This window comes from Dendrobates tinctorius, unplaced genomic scaffold, assembly GCF_039654945.1.
Source record: "Dendrobates tinctorius isolate UK_male_01 unplaced genomic scaffold, ASM3965494v1 ptg000181l, whole genome shotgun sequence".
Taxonomy (NCBI): Eukaryota; Metazoa; Chordata; class Amphibia; order Anura; family Dendrobatidae; genus Dendrobates; species Dendrobates tinctorius.
In genome coordinates this window covers 1,841,520-1,861,031 of record NW_027361848.1, presented here as the reverse complement: position 1 = coordinate 1,861,031, position 19,512 = coordinate 1,841,520, and the positions used below count along the sequence as shown (strand labels likewise).

The following is a 19,512-nucleotide window of genomic DNA, read 5'->3' as shown; positions in this document are numbered from 1 at the left end:
ACACAGACATAGAGGAGAAGATGATGTCTGAATTCTTTACAGGCCACAGCAGTTCCAGGGGCAAATAGCTCCAACTAAAAGTCCAGACAGTAGTTAAGGACAGACAGCATCAGGGAGATGCCCAGAGGACTGTTGCAGCAGAATGAGGAGAGGCAGAGCACAGAGTAACGAGCAGCAGCAGCAGGGAGTCCACCAGCAGAACAGCAGGAACTCAGGAGCCACCAGCAACAAAATACTCAGGAAAAGAGGAGCTCACAACCTGGACTTAATCAGGACAGGCAGGAAGTTCCATGGCAGGGTGAGATACAAGACTCCATCTTGATTCAGGCCAAACAGGGACAAAGGAAAACCCAGAATCCTTACATTACTCCCACCTCAGAAGCGACCTCAGGACAGCTCAGGACCAGGCTTTTCAGGATATTTCTGATGGAATAGTGTAATCTTTTGAGGTGCACAGATATTGCTCACTGGCTCCCAAGAGATTTCCTCAGACAGATATCCTTGCCACTTGATGAGGTACTGCAGTTGATTCATGCGGATCATAGTGTCCAGAACCTTCTCTTCAACAAACTGTTCTTGTCTGTCCACCAACACAAGCTGAGGAGGAGATGTAATATGACCCTGAAACGTATTTGGAGACACTGGTTTTAATAGGGAGACAGACATGAAACACAGGTTGTACCTTCAAGGTCCTTGGTAACTTCAGATGACAGGCAACAGAACTCACGATCCCAGAGATCTTAAGCACCAGTTTCTGTGATGGAACGTTCAATCTCAATTGTTTTGTGGATAACCACACAGAGTTCCTTATCTTGAACATAGGTGCAGGCCCCCCGAAACCGGCAGATCTTTTATATCTCTCCTGTGCAGTAGATAGTGATTCCTTCAAGGTTTCCAGATTCTGTCTCATTGCTGCCAAACTCTCATGAGCTGCAGGCACCGATGCATCGATTGGGGATCTGGGAAGAATACTGGGATGATAAACTAGGTTGGCAAAGAAGGGGGTTACCTTAGTAGATGAACTCAGAAAGTTGTTGTAACAAAATTCTGCTAGTGGAAGCAACTCCAACTTGTCATCCTACGAATGGCTGATATGGCATTGAAGATACTGTTCCAGAGTCTGATTAGTCCGCTCCATCTGCCCATTAGTCTGAGGATGATACGCAGAAGACAGACAAACATTAACACCAAGCACAGAACAGAATCCCTTGCAGAACCTGGACGTAAACTGCACTCCCCGGTTGGAGATGATTTAGTCCGGAACTCCATGCAGCTGGAACACATTCTGGATGATCAGATCTACCGTCTCCTTGGCAGAGGGAAGACCAGTACAATGGATGAAGTGGCTGACTTTAGTAAGGTGATCTATAACCACCAGAAAAGAATTCTTTCCCCCAGAGGTGGGCAATTCTACTATAAAGGCCATTGAAATAGACCCCCATGGGCGAGAGGGGACGGGTAGTGGTTGTAGAAATCCAGTAGATGATATACGAGGAGTCTCACAGCGTGCACATACCTCACAAGAGAGAACGTAGCTCTTCAAGTCTTTCAAACAGGTAGGCCACAAAAAAAACAGCTGTGGAACTCCTGTGTCTTCTCTACCCCCCCCGATAACCAGCCAACTTTGGAGTCATGGATGAACTTGAGGACCTGCAGCTTTACGGCCCCTGGAACTTATAAACGTTAATCCTGGACCCACATACCATTCTTGAGAACTAAGTTCACATCAGCAGTCGGGTTGGTGAGAAATGGGTCCTTAATGGTCTTCCATAAGTCCTTATTCTGAATGACTCCGACAAAGTTGGTATCAAACAAGATGGTCTTGGACGGGGTCCCAGGTATGGAATCCAATGCATGGATTTGGGACAAAGCATCCGCTTTCCCATTACATGACCCTGTGCGGTACAAAACGACAAAATTAAATTGGTTAAAAAATAGACTCCAGCGAGCTTGCCATGGAGAAAGACATCTAGCAGATCTAAGAAATTCCAGATTGGGATGATCCGTGAGCACAATAACTTATTGTGCTTCCCCCTGCAAATGGTGCCTCCATTTCATAAATGCATTGTTAATGGCTAGAAGATCTTTATCTCTCACATCATAGTTCTTCTCTGCAGCGGAAAGTCTGCAAGAAAAAAAAGCACATGGATGTAAAAGACCCTTGTCTCCCGTTCTTTGTGAGACGATGGCCCCCAAAGCACAGTCCGAAGCATCCACTTCCACAATAAAACGATGTGCTGGGTTAGGATGGATCAGTACAGGTGCAGAAGTAAACCGTTACTTAAGACAATCAAAGGCTTCCTGAGCCTGTGAGGACCACAAGAAAGTATTTTCCTTCTTGGTTAGCTGTGTAATGGGTTGAACAATCTCAGAGAAATTATGAATAAATTGTCTATAAAAATTTACGAATCCAATGAAACGCTGTACCTACTTGACATTTTTAGGTTCAGGCCAATCAAGAATAGACTGGATCTTACTTGCCTCCATGTTAAGCCCCTGTGGCGAGATGGCATACTCCAGAAATTTAATCTCTGTGAGATGGAATTCACATTTCTCAGGCTTAATGTAGAGATGATTCTCTTTCAGATGTCTCAGGACGGTTTTAACATGCTCCTGATGTTCCTGTAATGAACCTGCACAGGATTTGCCTGTAGGTTCTATAGGAGAGAAGGAAGAGTTAGAGACACGATCAGAGGCTGCAGATCTCTCCTGTCTATGCTCAGTAATTCGTATATCAATGCGTACACAATGTTGTTGTATAAAAGCGTCTAACTCTTGCATGAGCTAACTCGTCTTTCATCACACTGGACAATCCCCTCTTAAAAATGGATAATTGGCCGTCTAAACTCAGTAAGCGTATTCAATGACAGAACGCTTACCCTGATGTAAAGATTGCAAGGTGGTCTCAGCTGTAGTGCGACGATTAGGGTCATCAAACATCATAGACATTGCAACAAGAAAATCATCAAGGTTATTCAAACGAGGGTCACAAGTCTCCATAAGCGGATTTGCCCACTCGAGAACTTGGGAAGTGTGTAACATGATTAAACCTAAAACCCTGGATCTATCACTAAGGAAGTGGGCAGCATGCACATCAAAATACAGAAGGAATTTATTCACAAACCTATGAAACTTGTAGCGGTCTCCACTGAACCTAAATGGTGGTAACTTGGGAGGACTAGTTAACAGTAACTTGCCCTAGTGATGGAGACGCCCATGCTGTTATCTGATTACTTAAATCCCGAAGCGCCTGTCCAAAATGGATCTCCCTGTTAGCAACCTTGTTTTGCAGAGCTTCTATATCCTCCTGTAAAGAGTGGATCATAGAGAAGAACTGATCCAACTTTGTCTCAGTCGACATTATCCCAGCAGATTCCTTAAATCGCCTGAGTATCCTGTAACAATTATATGGGTACCACGAAATCTGGTTGTGTGGGATAATATGACACTGATACCAAAATTGATGCAAATAAGTATATTTAACAAGTGTAACAAAACTAACAGGTCACTACCTGCATTAGTAACTAAAACAGCACAATATGGAATGATGCAAGTAAACCAAAACTAACAGAGCACTTCCTGCAATTGTAACGAAAGCACAGCTCAATATAGAAATGTCCAGAGTAACTGAAGAGCGGGGTGCGACCACTAATGTAGCCAGTCCAACAGTAATATAACGCAGATGTGTACAAGGCACTAAACCTAGGAGTCCAGAAGAAAGTATTTGAGTAAGCACACCGCATTTAATGAGGCAGTCCAGTGATATTAAGAATGAGCACGCACACAGCACTAAAGTGTAGAAGTCCAGCAATCATAAAGGTGGAAATGCACTCGGCATGTAATTGTGGAAGTCCAGCTTTATACAGGAGTGGCATTAACAAGAGAAAGTCACTATGTGTACCTTTTGGACTGTAAGTCCTGCACAAGTCCTTTACAGCAGCCCACACAAACACAGACCTAGAGGAGAAGATGATGTCAGGAGTCCTTAGAGGCAACAGCAGTTCACAGGCTCAAAGGAAAGTCCGGAATCCTTACAGAACGTGTCTTCAGCACTGTTGGTGGTGTTCTTACAGATAAACGCTGCACCCTGAAAGTGTTGACTGGCTAACTCATCAAAATGAACAAGTCATGAAACTCCAATGACCTTTGCACCCCAATCGCAGACTGAGCAAACTAGACGATGATGTCGTTTTTAGTGTCATGCATTGATGTTGTGTTATTGCAGTCTGTGACACCTTTTTTGTGGCTTCTGTGTATGCTGTTGATGCTACAAAAATTTTCTTTGAAATGTTGAAACTCCAAAGTGGGTCGCCATCTGTTGGGTTGCCTATAGTGGATGGGGGTCAGAGGTCCATTATACTATTTCTACTCTGTGGAAAATGATGCCACTTTAGTGGTGTGTGACAATCATTTTTTTTATATATAAAAACTATAGGAATAAAAAGAGCGCAATAGGGTCTTATCCGAGTTGATGTTTGAAGGAAATAAAAGAAATATACTCACCCTTTCCAGGAGAGATTTAAACACATAAGATCAGTTATCAGCTTGCTGCACGTCCAAAGGTCCACTCAGTGACCGCCATAACATTAAGCTTATAATGGAACAAAAATTCATGGACTTAAGTGCGCTGCTGAACAAATATCGAATCCAGATTAGATGAAAGGATTAACCATTTATTATTATTAATCATTTTTTTGAAATGTGGAGACTTCAAGTTGGGTCTCCATCTTTTGGGTTGCCTGTAGTGGAAGGGGTGTCAGAGTCCCATTATACTATTTCTTCTGTGGGGAAATTGATGCAACTTTAGTGGTTTGTGGCAATAATTTTTGGAAATGTCTGGACTCAAAGTTGGGTCTCCTTCATGTGTGTTGCCTATAGCAGTAAAGCTCCCAGGCCAACAGACCAGCACTTACTTTCAGTCAACTACCTGTGTTACTATCTTTACATTTTTCTACCAATTACTATTGGTCTATGAAGCTGATGTTTGTGCCACATCAGTGTGGCTGGGATAAAAATAAAGTTTGAGCTATTGCATGAGGTATCAGGGCTCCCAGCAAGGAAGTCTTACACTGCTCCCTCACCCACCTTGTCTCATTTGAAACCAATTCAAAGCTCTAAATGCTGGTGTGGCGCCCTGTGTCTTTGCCACCACAAAATGGTCAAATTGTTCTACCTTATATGTGTTTTGTAAATGATGGAAGTTATGCTTTCTCTGCTGGGACACACAAACACACACAATTTTACCTCACTCCATTACTTGTCTGAAGCTTAGAGTTTTGCAGAAATACCCTAACTGGGAGGGCGAGGAGTCGAGTTGTTCTGTGAAGAAGACGGTGTCACAAGATCGAGATTGTTCAGGGAGCAGTGACATGCGCTCTCCCCAGGAACAAGGGTGATGAGAATCAGGGCTTCAGCTCCTAGGCCATCTATGCTTTTAGAGTCAGATGGCAAGCTGAGAGACTGTGAGGTTCATACAACCAACATCAGAGTGTCTTCTCCCAGGAAGACTACAGCAACCGAGGATCAGTGAAGGATTGTGCAAGAAGAAACTTGTGCTTCACACAGGATCCAAGCTGCAAGTTGCCGGGGGAGAAAGCACAGTGAGTAAGTGGCTGTACTGGAAGTTTCAGACTCCAGGAGCCTTGGTCCCTGAAGGGATTAGAACAGCAGGAAGTTTACACAAAGTTTCAGCAGAGAGAAGGATAACTCCCATCGTGCAGAGCAGATTGTAAACCTGGTGAGAGTTGTAATTCCTCCTCTGAACTACATCTGAACTTCAGTAAATGATAGAGTGACTTTCCTTGTCTCCTGCCTTGTTACTTGTCCACTTCCATCACAATCACAATCTCTGGGGGTCAGCCCTAGTTGGAGGAGGTTAAATATCTGCACTGCCATCACCATCTACCCCCCCCAGGGATCATTTGCAGTGCCGGCTATCCTACAGTCGAACACTCCAACTGGCGTCACGTACTGTTTTTCAAATTTCTTTTTATTTTTACTTTATTTTTCAACCCCCATTTCACTGTCCCTGGAGCACAGGCATCGGGCACGGCTGCCACCCCCGTGACCTCCTGAATCTAACGCTGCCCGGCGACCTGAGTACCCCGTCGAGACAAAACTTGGCATCACGAACAGGATCCTACGCGCCTAAAATCCTACAAGAGCAACGACCTGCAGCAACTAAAGCGGTGAGTCGCATCGTTGCAAGGGTTAACTAGGGGGGAAGATGTCTAATCCTGGCGACGCTCAGGGTGCAGCAGCTGCAGCTCTCATATTGCCGCTCACCATGCCTTATATACCGTGTGCGGCATGGCTGCCACAGTACATTGGCGAATCGCACACCTTAAGTGACTTCAAAGGCAAGCTGCGCAGCATGTTTGAAATTTACCCTATGTCAGAGGAGCAGAAAGTCAGTATACTTACAAGTCAGCTCAGTACCGCTGCTCAGAGAGAAGTTAAATCTTGGCCAGCGACTGATAAAAAGACTGTAAAATACATTTTTGCTAAACTAAAGTATACCTTTGACACCCGTACTGCTTGAGAAATAAAGGTGCGATTTTTTCAGCTGCAGACAGAAATCACAGGACACTGTCAGAGACAATGCCCTAAACCCGCAGGAGGCGCTGCGGGCCATTAAACAAATTGATTCGGACAGCGTAAGAGATGAGAACAAAATGCTGAAAGAACAGTTCATTGAAGGCCTTTGTCTGATTCTAGTAAAGCTCAACTGCGCATGATGTCATTGCAGAACCCTGATTTGGACTTTGTTCAGTTTAAGGACAGATCCATCCGTATCTTAAGAGAATCTACCTATGCTTGCACTGAGCCAGTTAAACATCCAGCAGTTATGTACCACCAGGGGGCAGTATCCTTACACCAGGTGCCTGCAGTAAAGCCTGTGCAGACTCCAGTTGATGATTCTACTGCAGATTTACGACTGCAAGTACAGAAACTGACTAAAAGTGTGGCTGCTTTATGTAAAACTGTTCAGACTCTCCAGACTTGTTCCCCCACAGAGAGAATCCAATTAGCATCAAGACCGGATGATCTCCCATGGCGACGGCCAAAGACGATGCCACAACAGCAGCGACGACTGACCCACACCGGCAGGAGATCCACAGACTGATTTGACCTTTCTGAAAGACCCATCTGCAGACGGTGCCATAAGGTTGATCATATTGAAAGAGAATGTCCTTTAAATGGGCGACCCCTGGGGGCAAGGACCAACCCCCAGGAGTAAGGCAATCTGGTCCAACTAACTGGAGAAACAGGTATGTTGGAGGACGTCCACTTATACCCATGGTAGTGGATGGTATCCCCTTCACCGCCCTCATGGACACTGTGTCACAGGTAACCACAATGCCTAACACACTGTACCAGAGGTATTGGACTGATGCTCATTTCACCCGACTTCCTGATGGTGCCTTGTCATTAATAGCAAGGAATGATCATCCTCTGACACAGGTGGGGTACAAGGAGGTTGTCATTAAAGTGGGAAAGGTGGAGCTCAAAGCTCAAGGTCTCGTGGTGGTAGAGGTGGAAAGAGGAGAATGTCAACCTATCATAACATTGGGCACAAATGTGATTGAAAATTGAGGTCATCACCATTTTGCAAGACATAGCTGAGTCGGCCCCATACAAAGAAAAGCATGTCCTCAATAAAGATATAAAAACCCTTGTACAGCAACAGCAGATGGAGTTAATTAACTGGTGGAGAGATTGGTAACGTTAGGGTGAGTGATCCCAATTCCATTATGTTTCCCCCCAGGAGTGAGACTCTCATCTGGTGCAGAGCAGCCATAGGCATCAGAGGATGGGTGTCAAGATCCATTTTTTGGATCTGTCAGATCTGGATCTCCTCATATCTAAACCTTTTTTCCTTTTTGGTCGTCGGGTTTAATATGAGTTTTTGCTCCCCGGTAGCCACCGGGGTTACTGCATGTGTTTAATTATTTATGCAGGTGGTGACTTCTCCCTACTCCTTATTATAAAAAGAGTTCAGGTGCTGGTAATCACTGTTGGTTATACACTTGCTCTTGGGAGACCGACCAAGCTGGAGCTCAGTCAGAGCTCTGGTGTATGGCTTCAGGTGAAGCTGAATTCTGTTGCTGGGAGCATAGCAACAGAGCAAAGCTAAGTTACTATAGTAGTTGATTTAACCCTTTGGTGTCGGGTTATTTCCTTTTGTGTGTTATTTGGTGTTGTATAGTTTTTTCCTTGTCTCATCCCCTGGGGAGGGGGTTGGGGTTTAGCTCAGGGCTAAACAGGAGACAGGGACAGGTCGGGGACTTGGGCCTCACTACCTTCAAGTGTACCCCCAAGTTAAGGAAAGTCAGGGCACTTCATTAGCCTGAGGGGCAGTTCAGGGGCCCAGGTTCCATGTCTCCTGTTATTTCCCTTCTGCCCCGTGACAATGGGACTACCAAGCTCTCCTTGAACCAGACTATTCAGATAGCAGACCTAATGTGCTGACGGCCAGGGGAATTGTTGATGTTAAAAAGGGCAGGGTCCCGGTACATGTTCTGAACTGTGGAGAGGAGGAAGCTTGCTTGCCCCGTTATGCAACCGTAGCCAAACTATTCACAGTCAGAAACAACGATATTCAGGCTGTAGAACCTTTGGATCCATCTGAAGCGATGGATGGTAATGGCTCTTCTGTTCAGAAAGAGGAATGGTTCCAAAAGATACATGTTGGCACCGACTCCACTCCTGTTCATGAGAAAAATGGAGTGCGGCGGGTGGTACAAGAATACGAGAAGGTTTTCAGTAAGCATCCCTTGGATTTTGGGCAGGTAAAAGGGTTTCAACATAATATCCCCACAGGAGATCACCCACCTATCAAAGAGAGGTATCGTCCCGTACCTCAAGCTCATTATCAGTGTGCAAAAGGTATGCTAAAGGAAATGAAACAAGCAGGGGTAATCAGGGATAGCTACAGTCCTTGGGCGGCTCCCCTGGTGTTAGTCAAAAAAAAGATGGTACCATGCGCATGTGTGTAGATTACAGACAACTTAACAAAATTACTCTCAAAGATGCATTCCCCTTGCCATGCATAGAGGAGTCCCTAGCAGCGTTAAAATCAGCTAGGTACTTCTCCACTCTGGACTTAACCAGCGGGTTCTGGCAGGTTCCTGTTGCTGAGGCAGACAAAGAAAAAAACTGCGTACACTACTCCTATGGGGCTATGTGAGTTTAATTACATGCCGTTCGGATTGAGCAATGCCCCTGGGACCTTTCAGAGAATTATGGAATGTTGCCTGGGGCATATGAACTTTGAGACTGTGCTATTGTACTTGGACGATGTGATTGTATATATCAGGACCTATGAGGAACATCTGCAACACCTGGCAGAGGTTTTGGAGGCATTGTCCAACTTCGGCTTAAAGGTAAAACCATCTAAATGTCATCTCCTAAAGCACAAAGTGCAGTATTTAGGTCATGTCGTGAGTGCAGAGGGAGTAGCACCCGACCCAGACAAAGTGACTGTCTTAAGAGACTGGCAAGTACCCACCAACATCCAAGAGGTCAGACAATTCCTAGGCCTAGTGGGATACTACAGACACTTTATTAAAGACTTTACTAAATTGTCAGCCCCATCTTCAAGATCTCCTAGTTGGCCAATCCAAAAAGGCCAGAGGCAAGAGTCCCCTGATAGAGTGGAATGCTAGGTTGGATGAGTCATTCAACAGCCTTAAGCAAGCATTTACTGGAGAAGAGATCTTAGCGTATCCAGACTATGATCAGCCGTTTATCCTGCACACCGATGCCAGCAATGTTGGGTTAGGAGCTGTCCTGTCTCAAGAACAGCAGGGTAAGGAGAAAGTTATTGCTTATGCCAGTTGGAAGCTTCGTCCTACTGAGAGGAACTCTACCAACTATAGCTCCTTCAAGTTAGAATTCTTGGCTATCGTTTGGGCAGTGACCGAGAGGTTCAAGCACTATTTAGCCTCATCTAAATTTACCATCTATATGGACAACAATCCGTTAACCCATCTGGAGCCTGGCGGCGCCTTGGAACAAAGATGGATGGCTCGGTTGTCCAATTATGAGTTCACCATTAAATACAGAGCTGGCACTTAAAACGCCAATGCTGATGCTTTGTTCCATATGCCAAATGCTCCTGATCCAGCAAAAGATCTAGAAGACTGGGAGAAATAGAGATGTCGGCATTCCACCGCCACGGTGCCTCCCAAGATTCTAACCACGTGACAGGGAGAAGTCTTGCCATTCACGAAGTTTCCCTTAATCCACTACCCCTCTATGGTTGGGCAGAGACACAGAGCAGTGACCCGGCTATATGTATAGTCAAAGAACTCCTTGGTGAAGCAGATTCGTCTCCAGCTCCTGATGTGCCTGCAGATGTCCAACAGTTGTGGAAAGAGAGAAAGAAGCTGTTCCTTTTTGAAGGCAAGCTGATCCGAAGAGCTATTAACCCACGTACGCATGAACTGGTATTGCAGATCGTGGTTCCCAAAACAGACGTGCCCATGATCTTGGAAGCTTATCACAATCAAGCGGGACACTTTGGTTGGAAAAAGCTGGAAGTAGTCATCCGCGACCGCTTCTATTACACAGGTATGAGACGGTCAGTTGAACAGTGGTGTAGGGAATGCGGCCCATGTAATCTCAGAAGAAAGAATTCTGCCAATAAAAGGGCCCCCTTGCAGCCCATCATCACTAAACAACCTTTGGAACAGGTGGCCCTAGACCACGTGCAACTTTCCCCAAGCTTATCAGGGTATACCTATGCCTTAACAATAGTGGATCACTATTCCCGTTTCCTAGTGGTCATTCTGGTGAAAGACCAAACAGCAAGAACAGCTGCAAAGGCATTCCAAGAATATTTCTGCAGACCCCATCGCTACCCAGATCAAGTGCTGACAGACAGAGGTCCAGCCTTCGAAGCGGAGGTCTTCCAAGAATTTTGCTCCCTATATTGCAGATCCTACCACTAGAGGAAAGGAACCAATGGCATGAAAAATTGCCTGATTTGATTGAAATGTGCAATCATATCCCAACCAGCTCAACAGGATATGCCTCAGCTTACTTGATGTGTGCACGGCCAGGTATACTCCCTATTGACCTGGAAATGGGAGTCCTAACTCCTGAAACCATATCCAGCCAATTGGACACTGATTGGAACACACAAAGACAATTGCAGTATCAAAAAGTTCAGCAATGTGTAGAGGAAAGTCTTGCTCAAGCTAGGCAAAAACAGGAAAGGAACTTTAATAGACATGCTGTGGCAACCCCCTTACCAAAAGGTGAACAAGTGTTGAAGAAAAAGAGAAGAAACCACAAGTTAGAAGACCAATGGGAGGCCCAGCCTTACACTATTCAACCATCTAGTTATGACAACAGCAAAGTGTGTACCATCTCCAAAGATGGCGGAAAAGCGTGTACTACTGTATCAAGAGACAATCTGAAAGTATGTCCAGCACAATTGTGTGAAAGAGTTGAGACTAAGGAAGATTCTCAGCTAAAAGTAAAGACTGATACAAAGATTTGCACTGTTCTTGGTGAATTCCCTAGTTCTTGGCTACAAGTTAACAGCACAGTGGTAGTTCCAGTGATGGTGTTCCCACAAAAGTCTTTACCAGAGACACCAAATTGTTCTAGAAGCGACAAATCGTTAAAGGCAACCACTGACACTTTGCATGTGAAAGAATTGGAAAACTTGCCCACAGTCAGAAGTGAACCTGTTTTACCCAAAGAAAGAAAAAGAGTCCTAGGAAGTTGTCTAGTATTCCTGTCTTGCACAGATCACAGCGTAGTACGCAGGGACAAACCCCTTATCGCTATAGAAATGATTTGTAAAATGTTCTCAGAATATTTAGATTAATAAGTTAGTTTTGAATCTGTACTTATATTGAACTATGCCTTAGGTAACATTACTAAAAATGTTGAAGAAGTTGTGCCCACATGGACTAATGTGAGATTTCAGTAGTTAATATGCCTTATTCTACTACAAGAACTTTTGTAAAGACTCATAAACTTGTGAGGAAAAACTGTTCATCGTGCCTTGGCAGGAAGCCACCTAAAACAGCCAGTGCAGTGAATTTCATATTATGGTCTGTGTGCCCTGCAGCTGCACGTAGGGACGATCCATCCAATCAAAAGTGGTTTTGGGCTGTAATCCATGACTCAGTTAATGTGACTGCTCACCTATGCTCAGGTTAAATATTACATCATTGTGTTATACGCTTATGTTCAGTGGTGTAGCCCGAGGATGTGCTACCTTTAACTAGGGGGGAATGTGGAGCCCTGTGTCTTTGCTGCCACAAAATGGTCAAATTCTTCTACCTTATATGTGTTTTGGAAATGATGGGAGTTATGCTTTCTCTGCTGGGACACACAAGCACACACAATTTTACCTCACTCCCTTACTTGTCTGAAGCTTAGAGCTTTGCAGACATACCCTAACTGGGAGGGGGAGGAGTCGATTGTTGTTCTGTGAAGAAGACGGCATCACAAGATGGAGATTGTGACATGCGCTCTCCCCAGGAACAAGGCTGAGGAGAATCAGGGCTTTAGCCCCTAGGCCATCTATGCTTTTAGAGCCAGATGGCAAGCTGAGAGACTGTGAGGTTCATACAACAAACAACAGAGTGTCTTCTCCCAGGAAGACTACAGCAACCGAGGATCAGTGAAGGACTGTGCAAGAAGAAACTTGTGCTTCACACAGGATCCAAGCTGCAAGTTGCCGGCGGAGAAAATGCATTGAGTAAGTGGCTGTACTGGAAGTTTCAGACTCCAGGAGCCTTGGTCCCAGAAGGGATAAGAACAGCAGGAAGTTTACACAAAGTTTCAGCAGAGAGAAGGATAACTCCCATCATGCAGAGCAGATTGTAAACGTGGTGAGAGTTGTAATTCCTCCTCTGAACTGCATCTGAACTTCTGTTAGGCGTCGGGTTCCTGCCGCTGCACATCAGGAATCCAGAGCCTTGCACCCAGCGGTCTCCCATTCTTCTTCAGCCGCAGTGGAGCCTGCTCAGCAGATTCGTCAGTCCCGGCGCTCTGCCCAGGACAACTCCGTGGGTTTGCTTGCTGCTGCCACCTCTGGCACAGCTATGACAGTGCATGCTGCTCAGCAGCGAGATTCTCCAGTGACTAAGTCCTCATGTCGGGCCACTGAGCATGCCCGTGGAGTGATCTCCCATTGGAGATCGAGGGTCACGTGCTCAGGTCATGCTCGTGTTTGGATTGGCCCATCCGAGAAGCCAGGAAGGTCCCGGACGCCCGTGGCTACAGTTGTGGCCAAAAGTATTGACACCCCTGCAATTCTGTCAGACAGATAATACTCAGTTTCTTCCTGAAAATGATTGCAAACACAAATTCTTTGGTATTATTATCTTCATTTAATTTGTCATAAATGAAAAAACACAAAAGAGAATGAAGCAAAAAGCAAAACATTGATCATTTCACACAAAACTCCAAAAATGGGCCAGACAGAAGTATTGGCACCCTCAGCCTAATACTTGGTTGCACAACCTTTAGCCAAAATAACTGCGACCAACCGCTTCCAGTAACCATCAATGAGTTTCTTACAATGCTCTGCTGGAATTTTAGACCACTCTTCTTTGGCAAACTGCTCCAGGTCCCTGATATTTGAAGGGTGCCTTCTCCAAACTGCCATTTTTAGATCTCTCCACAGGTGTTCCATGGGATTCAGGTCTGGACTCATTGCTGGCCACCTTAGAAGTCTCCAGTGCTTTCTCTCAAACCATTTTCTAGTGCTTTTTGAAGTGTGTTTTGGGTCATTGTCCTGCTGGAAGACCCATGACCTCTGAGGGAAACCCAGCTTTCTCACACTGGGCCCTACACTATGCTGCAAAATTTGTTGGTAGTCTTCTGACTTCATAATGCCATGCACACGGTCAAGCAGTCCAGTGCCAGAGGCAGCAAAGCAACCCCAAAACATCAGGGAACCTCCGCCATGTTTGACTGTAGGGACCGTGTTCTTTTCTTTAAATGCCTCTTTTTTTCTCCTGTAAACTCTATGTTGATGCCTTTGCCCAAAAAGCTCTACTTTTGTCTCATCTGACCCAGAGACAACTCTTCCAAAATATTTTAGGCTTTTTCAGGTAAGTTTTGGCAAACTCCAGCCTGGCTTTTTTATGTCTCGGGGTAAAAAGTGGGGTCTTCCTGGGTCTCCTACCATACAGTCCCTTTTCATTCAGATGCCGACGGATAGTACGGGTTGACACTGTTGCACCCTCGGACTGCAGAGCAGCCTGAACTTGTTTGGATGTTAGTCGAGGTTCTTTATCCAACATCCGCACAATCTTGCGTTGAAATCTCTTGTCAATTTTTCTTTTTCGTCCACATCTAGGGAGGTTAGCCACAGTGCCATGGGCTTTAAACTTCTTGATAACACTGCACACGGTAGACACAGGAACATTCAGGTCCTTGGAGATGGACTTGTAGCCTTGAGATTGCTCATGCTTCCTCACAATTTGGTTTCTCAAGTCCTCAGACAGTTCTTTGGTCTTCTTTCTTTTCTCCATGCTCAATGTGGTATGCACAAGGACACAGGACAGAGGTTGAGTCAACTTTAATCCATGTCAACTGGCTGCAAGTGTGATTTAGTTATTGCCAACACCTGTTAGGTGCCACAGGTAAGTTACAGATGCTGTTAATTACACAAATTAGAGAAGCATCACATGATTTTTCGAACAGTGCCAATACTTTTGTCCACCCTCTTTTTTATGTTTGGTGTGGAATTATATCCAATTTGGCTTCAGGACAATTCTTTTTGTGTTTTTTCATTTAAGACAAATTAAATGAAGATAATAATACCAAAGAATTTGTGTTTGCAATCATTTTCAGGAAGAAACTGAGTATTATCTGACAGAATTGCAGGGGTGTCAATAATTTTGGCCACAACTGTATAAAAGGTTTGCATGGCCGCTCGTCCATGCGCTAGTATAGACTGAAATAGTTTGGAGTGTATGATGATAGATGCATGTATCTGGTGACTGACTCATTATGAAACCCCTTCCCTCTGATAATATGAATGTGACTAGGGTTTAGAGTCCTAGTCAGTGCCTGTCAGTGGCTAGTCTATAGGCCACAGTGCATACCAGCCATCTGCACACTAGCATCCGATGGTGTTGCCCACTGCAGGGCACTATCGAACCGCGGCAAGTGACAGCCACGCCGGTGCAACACCTTGCGCAACCTGTGCGCTTACCTGGCCCAACGCAGGGCGATTAATGGCGTCCACCTGAGTGGCACTGTGCACACTTGCACACGTGATTTAACCCTTGCTGGCATCGCAGTCACGGTGCCGAGCGCTAGCGGTCTAGAGGGACTTCAGTCCTGCGGTCTAAGGGCTGAGTTCTGTGACTATACGCTAGCGCTCACACTGCCGAGCTCTGTGAGCAATAACAGGCTACGGCATTTATTATTTGGTGGTTGTTCGGCTCTGAGAGATAAGAGTCCGCCTCTGTACACATTGGGTGAAGTTAACCCCGTGTATCCCGTTATACTGACATATTGCGTCCGCCATTACTGAGAAGCAGTTAACACCTCTGCACGGTGGACCCCGGACTGCGAACGCACCTAAATACCATCTTTATTATTTGGTGCGTTCTGCCAGCCCGTAACAACTTTAATAAATGATAAAGTGACTTTCCGTGTCTCCTGCCTTGTTACTCTGAACCATCCACTTCCGTCACAATCTCTGGGGGTCAGCCCTAGTTGGAGGGGGTTAAACATTTGCACCGCCATCACCATCTACCCCCCCAGGGATCATCTGCAGTGCCGGCTATCCTACAGTCAAACACTCCAACTGGTGTCACGTACTCTTTTTCAAATTTCTTTTATTTCTACCCTCATTTCACTGTCCCTGGAGCACAGGCACTGGGCACGGCTGCCACCCCCATGACCTCCTGAATCTAACGCTGCCCGGCGACCTAAGTACTCCTCTCTGGGCGAGACACTGGCCCAGTCCCTGATTCCTAATGCTTGGTCTATGGCTGACTGCTGCTGTTTTTTTACTAAAATTTCTGCTGTTGGTTATTTGATTAGTCAACTACAGTACCTGTGCTACTATCCTTACATTTTTCTACACTAGCACACTAGTACACTTTGTCAAAGATAATTCAAGCTTGGACTCATTTCAAGTATTGATGTACATTTATATTCAATGATGGATTACATATGTATTGCTCATATTCTGTGCTGATATAATTGTTCGAGCATATAAATACATACCATATTTGTTGTCATATTTAATAATAATAATAATAATAATAATAAATTTTATTTTTATAGCGCCGACATATTCTGCAGCACTTTTACATTTCAGAGGGGATTTGTACAGACGATAGACATTGCAGCATAACAATAATCACATACAGTAGATTATAACTAATACCAAGAGGAAAGAGGGCCCTGCTCGCAAGCTTACAGTCTATGAGGAAAGAGGTAGACCCGAAAGGTGGGTAGTAACAGTTGCCCTGATAGTATGGACCAGCCATAATGTTAAGTGTGTGACAGTACAGACACAGAGGGCTAATGGATGCATAAAGCATGTGGGAACATGATGCGGGAAATCTGGTTATGGTAAAACTTTTGGCTGTGCCACACAGGGATAGATTAGGTTAATGTGTTGAGGCGATAGGCCAGTCTGAATAAATGCGTTTTCAGGACACGCTTAAAATTGTGGGGATTGGGGACTAATCGTATTGACCTGGGAAGTGCATTCCAAAGAATTGGCGCGGCACGTGTAAAGTCTTGGAGACGGGAGTGGGATGTTCTGACTATTGAGGATACTAACCTCAGGTCATCAGCAGAACGGAGGGCGCGGGTAGGGTGGTATACTGAAACAAGGGAGGAGATGTAGGGTGGTGCTGAGCCATGGAGGGCTTTGTGGGTGAGGGTAATAAGTTTATACTGAATTCTGGAGTGGATGGGTAGCCAGTGTAATGACTGGCACAAGGTAGAGGCATCGGTGTAACGATTGGTGAGGAATATGATCCTGGCTGCAGCATTCAAGACAGATTGGAGAGGGGAGAGTTTGGTAAGAGGGAGACCGATTAGAAGAGAGTTACAATAGTCGAGACGAGAATGAATAAGAGAAACAGTAAGAGTTTTTGCAGAGTCAAAAGTAAGAAAAGGTCGAATTCTAGAAATGTTTTTGAGGTGCAGATGACAGGAGCGAGCCAGTGATCGAATGTGGGGGGCAAAGGAAAGCTCGGAATCAAGTATGACCCCAAGACAGCGGGCATGTTGCTGGGGAGTAATAGTGGAACCACACACAGAAATAGCAATGTCGGGTATAGGTACATTAGTAGCGGGAGGAAACACCAGGAGTTCAGTCTTTGACAGGTTCAGTTTCAGATATCGTGAAGACATGATATTAGACACAGCGTTTAGACAATCGCCGGTGTTTTCTAGAAAGGCTGTCGTGATGTCAGGAGAAGAAGCATATAATTGGATGTCATCAGCATAGAGATGGTACTGGAAACCAAATCTACTGATTGTTTGACCAATAGGGGCAGTGTACAAGGAGAAGAGGGGGCCTAGAACCGATCCTTGGGGGACCCCAACAGTAAGGGGAAGATGAGAGGAGGAGGAACCGGCAAAAGATACAGTAAAGGAGCGGTCAGAGAGATATTTACCGCCGAGCTATCTATTATCATCTTTTCACAACTGTATTACTGTACATATGCCTGGTTTTGTGATAACTGATTATACTATTGTACCTCTTACTTTCTTCAATATCCATCAGGCCACTTATAGAGTATCACTACCCTCTTTTTCCCCATCAGAGCTTTGGTGCGTGAGCATGCCTCGCTCCCATTCCGCTTGGCATCTTGGCCTCACGCTCCCATGCATGCGCTGCTTCAGCCTGATGGCTGGGTGGTGCTAGTGTGACGTGTGTGACATGATGCGCATGTGCCTTGTGAACCGCTCCATCGGTCATTAGGTGATCACATGGATTCCCATGTGACCATTTACCATGGTTGCAAGACAGTCATTCAGTGCACCATTTCTATATACCTCCCCTTGAGAAAGCAGAGATAATCATAATATCCATACCAAACACGCATTGGGGATTGTATTCATCGGGTTTTTGACTACTTAAGTCCTCTTCCGCCGCAAGGTATGATGTTGTGATATCATTAGTATGTTTTCTCTGACCATTGGAGACATTGCACCATGCATGTTATTAAAATGCTGTGGACACTTATTAATCCTTTTATAATGTGATACCCAACTGGTCAGCACATTAGACTTTCCCTGGTTAATGGTCTTACTCCCCCATGCTGTTCGGAAATTACAAGTTGTAGACGACTCTCGATTGTCAACCATGTCTGTTTGTCTTGTCTGTAATTTTTAAACTTAATGGTTACTTTGTCCTTTAATAAAAATATTTTTGTTATTTTTAACTATTATACTCCATTCTCCTCCTGATTCATATTATGTCCTGCAGTGCTTTTTTAAGGTAACCTTTTGACATCTTGTTTGTGCCTAGTATCATAAATTAATGTTACTGGGTTGTGCGTTGCTATAATGGTTATGTGTTCTATCTGTTAAAAACATGGATAGATCACGTCCATGACTCTTGGAAGTATAAATCAGGGCTAAGTCTTCCCATTTTCCTATTGTGAAACTGTATTTGATTAGACAGTATTGAAAATAAGTGCAAAATTAGCCGTTGTTCTGAATTATCCAATGTCGAATGGAAAGGAATACTGAGGTGCATGAATTATCTATATGTTTACGATAGTAAAGCTAATTTATACATTTTTATAGTGACACGGAGTTGAATTCATATCCAGAGACTTCAGGAAATCATAGACTATTTTCTGATCCAGAAGAAGAGTCACAAGCTTCTGTAATTACTGCAAAAGGAAGCAGGTGTGGCACAGCACATGTAAGTACTTCTATCAGCATCTCAACTGTTGTATGTACAGTATGTATGTCTATCACACTGCATTTAAAGGGGTTGTACACTACTCACACACCCCTTCATGAATCTCTATATTTTCCCCAGTAAGATAATAATACTTATACTCGGGTGTTGGCCCCGTTCCAGTGGTGTCGGCACTGGCTCTCTCTGTGGTCAATCAATGATGATTTCACACTCCCTGCCATCGGAAGAATCACATACATCCAAAGGAAGTGTGAAAGCAGCAGCTCTCACTTCCTCTGGATGTATGTGATTTTTTGAAGGTGGAGAAATTGAAGCCAGCACTGATCGGCCTCAGGGATCGTGTGACATAACAGTGTGATGCAATCCCCTGCACAGCCAGTGTAGACACTGCTAGAAATGAGAAGGTACTGATGATGAACTTAAGTTTTGTTATTTTACAAGGGGAAACATACTGATTAAGAAGAGAGAACCTAGAGGACTAAAAAAATGTAAAAACTAAGCAAAAGTTTTTTTCACCTTACTTCAAAAACAATTGAAAATTTGATTCACGCTCCATATTTGGTATTGCCACATCGCTAACAATCCAGTCTATCAAAATGTGAAATTAATTAGCCTGTGCAGTAAAT

At 44.6% G+C, this 19,512-nt stretch overlaps 1 protein-coding gene across 1 annotated transcript in view; it reads left to right on the top strand.

Annotated features, from left to right (window-relative positions):
* The window catches only part of LOC141054931 (pecanex-like protein 2), a 2,173,030-nt gene that overhangs the window by 618,192 nt on the left and 1,535,326 nt on the right, over positions 1-19,512 (top strand). Inside the window, exon 8 of the mRNA XM_073551818.1 lies at positions 18,766-18,886. Within this exon, the coding sequence (XP_073407919.1) occupies positions 18,766-18,886 (121 nt within the window). The remainder of the gene's footprint in view (positions 1-18,765; positions 18,887-19,512) is intronic.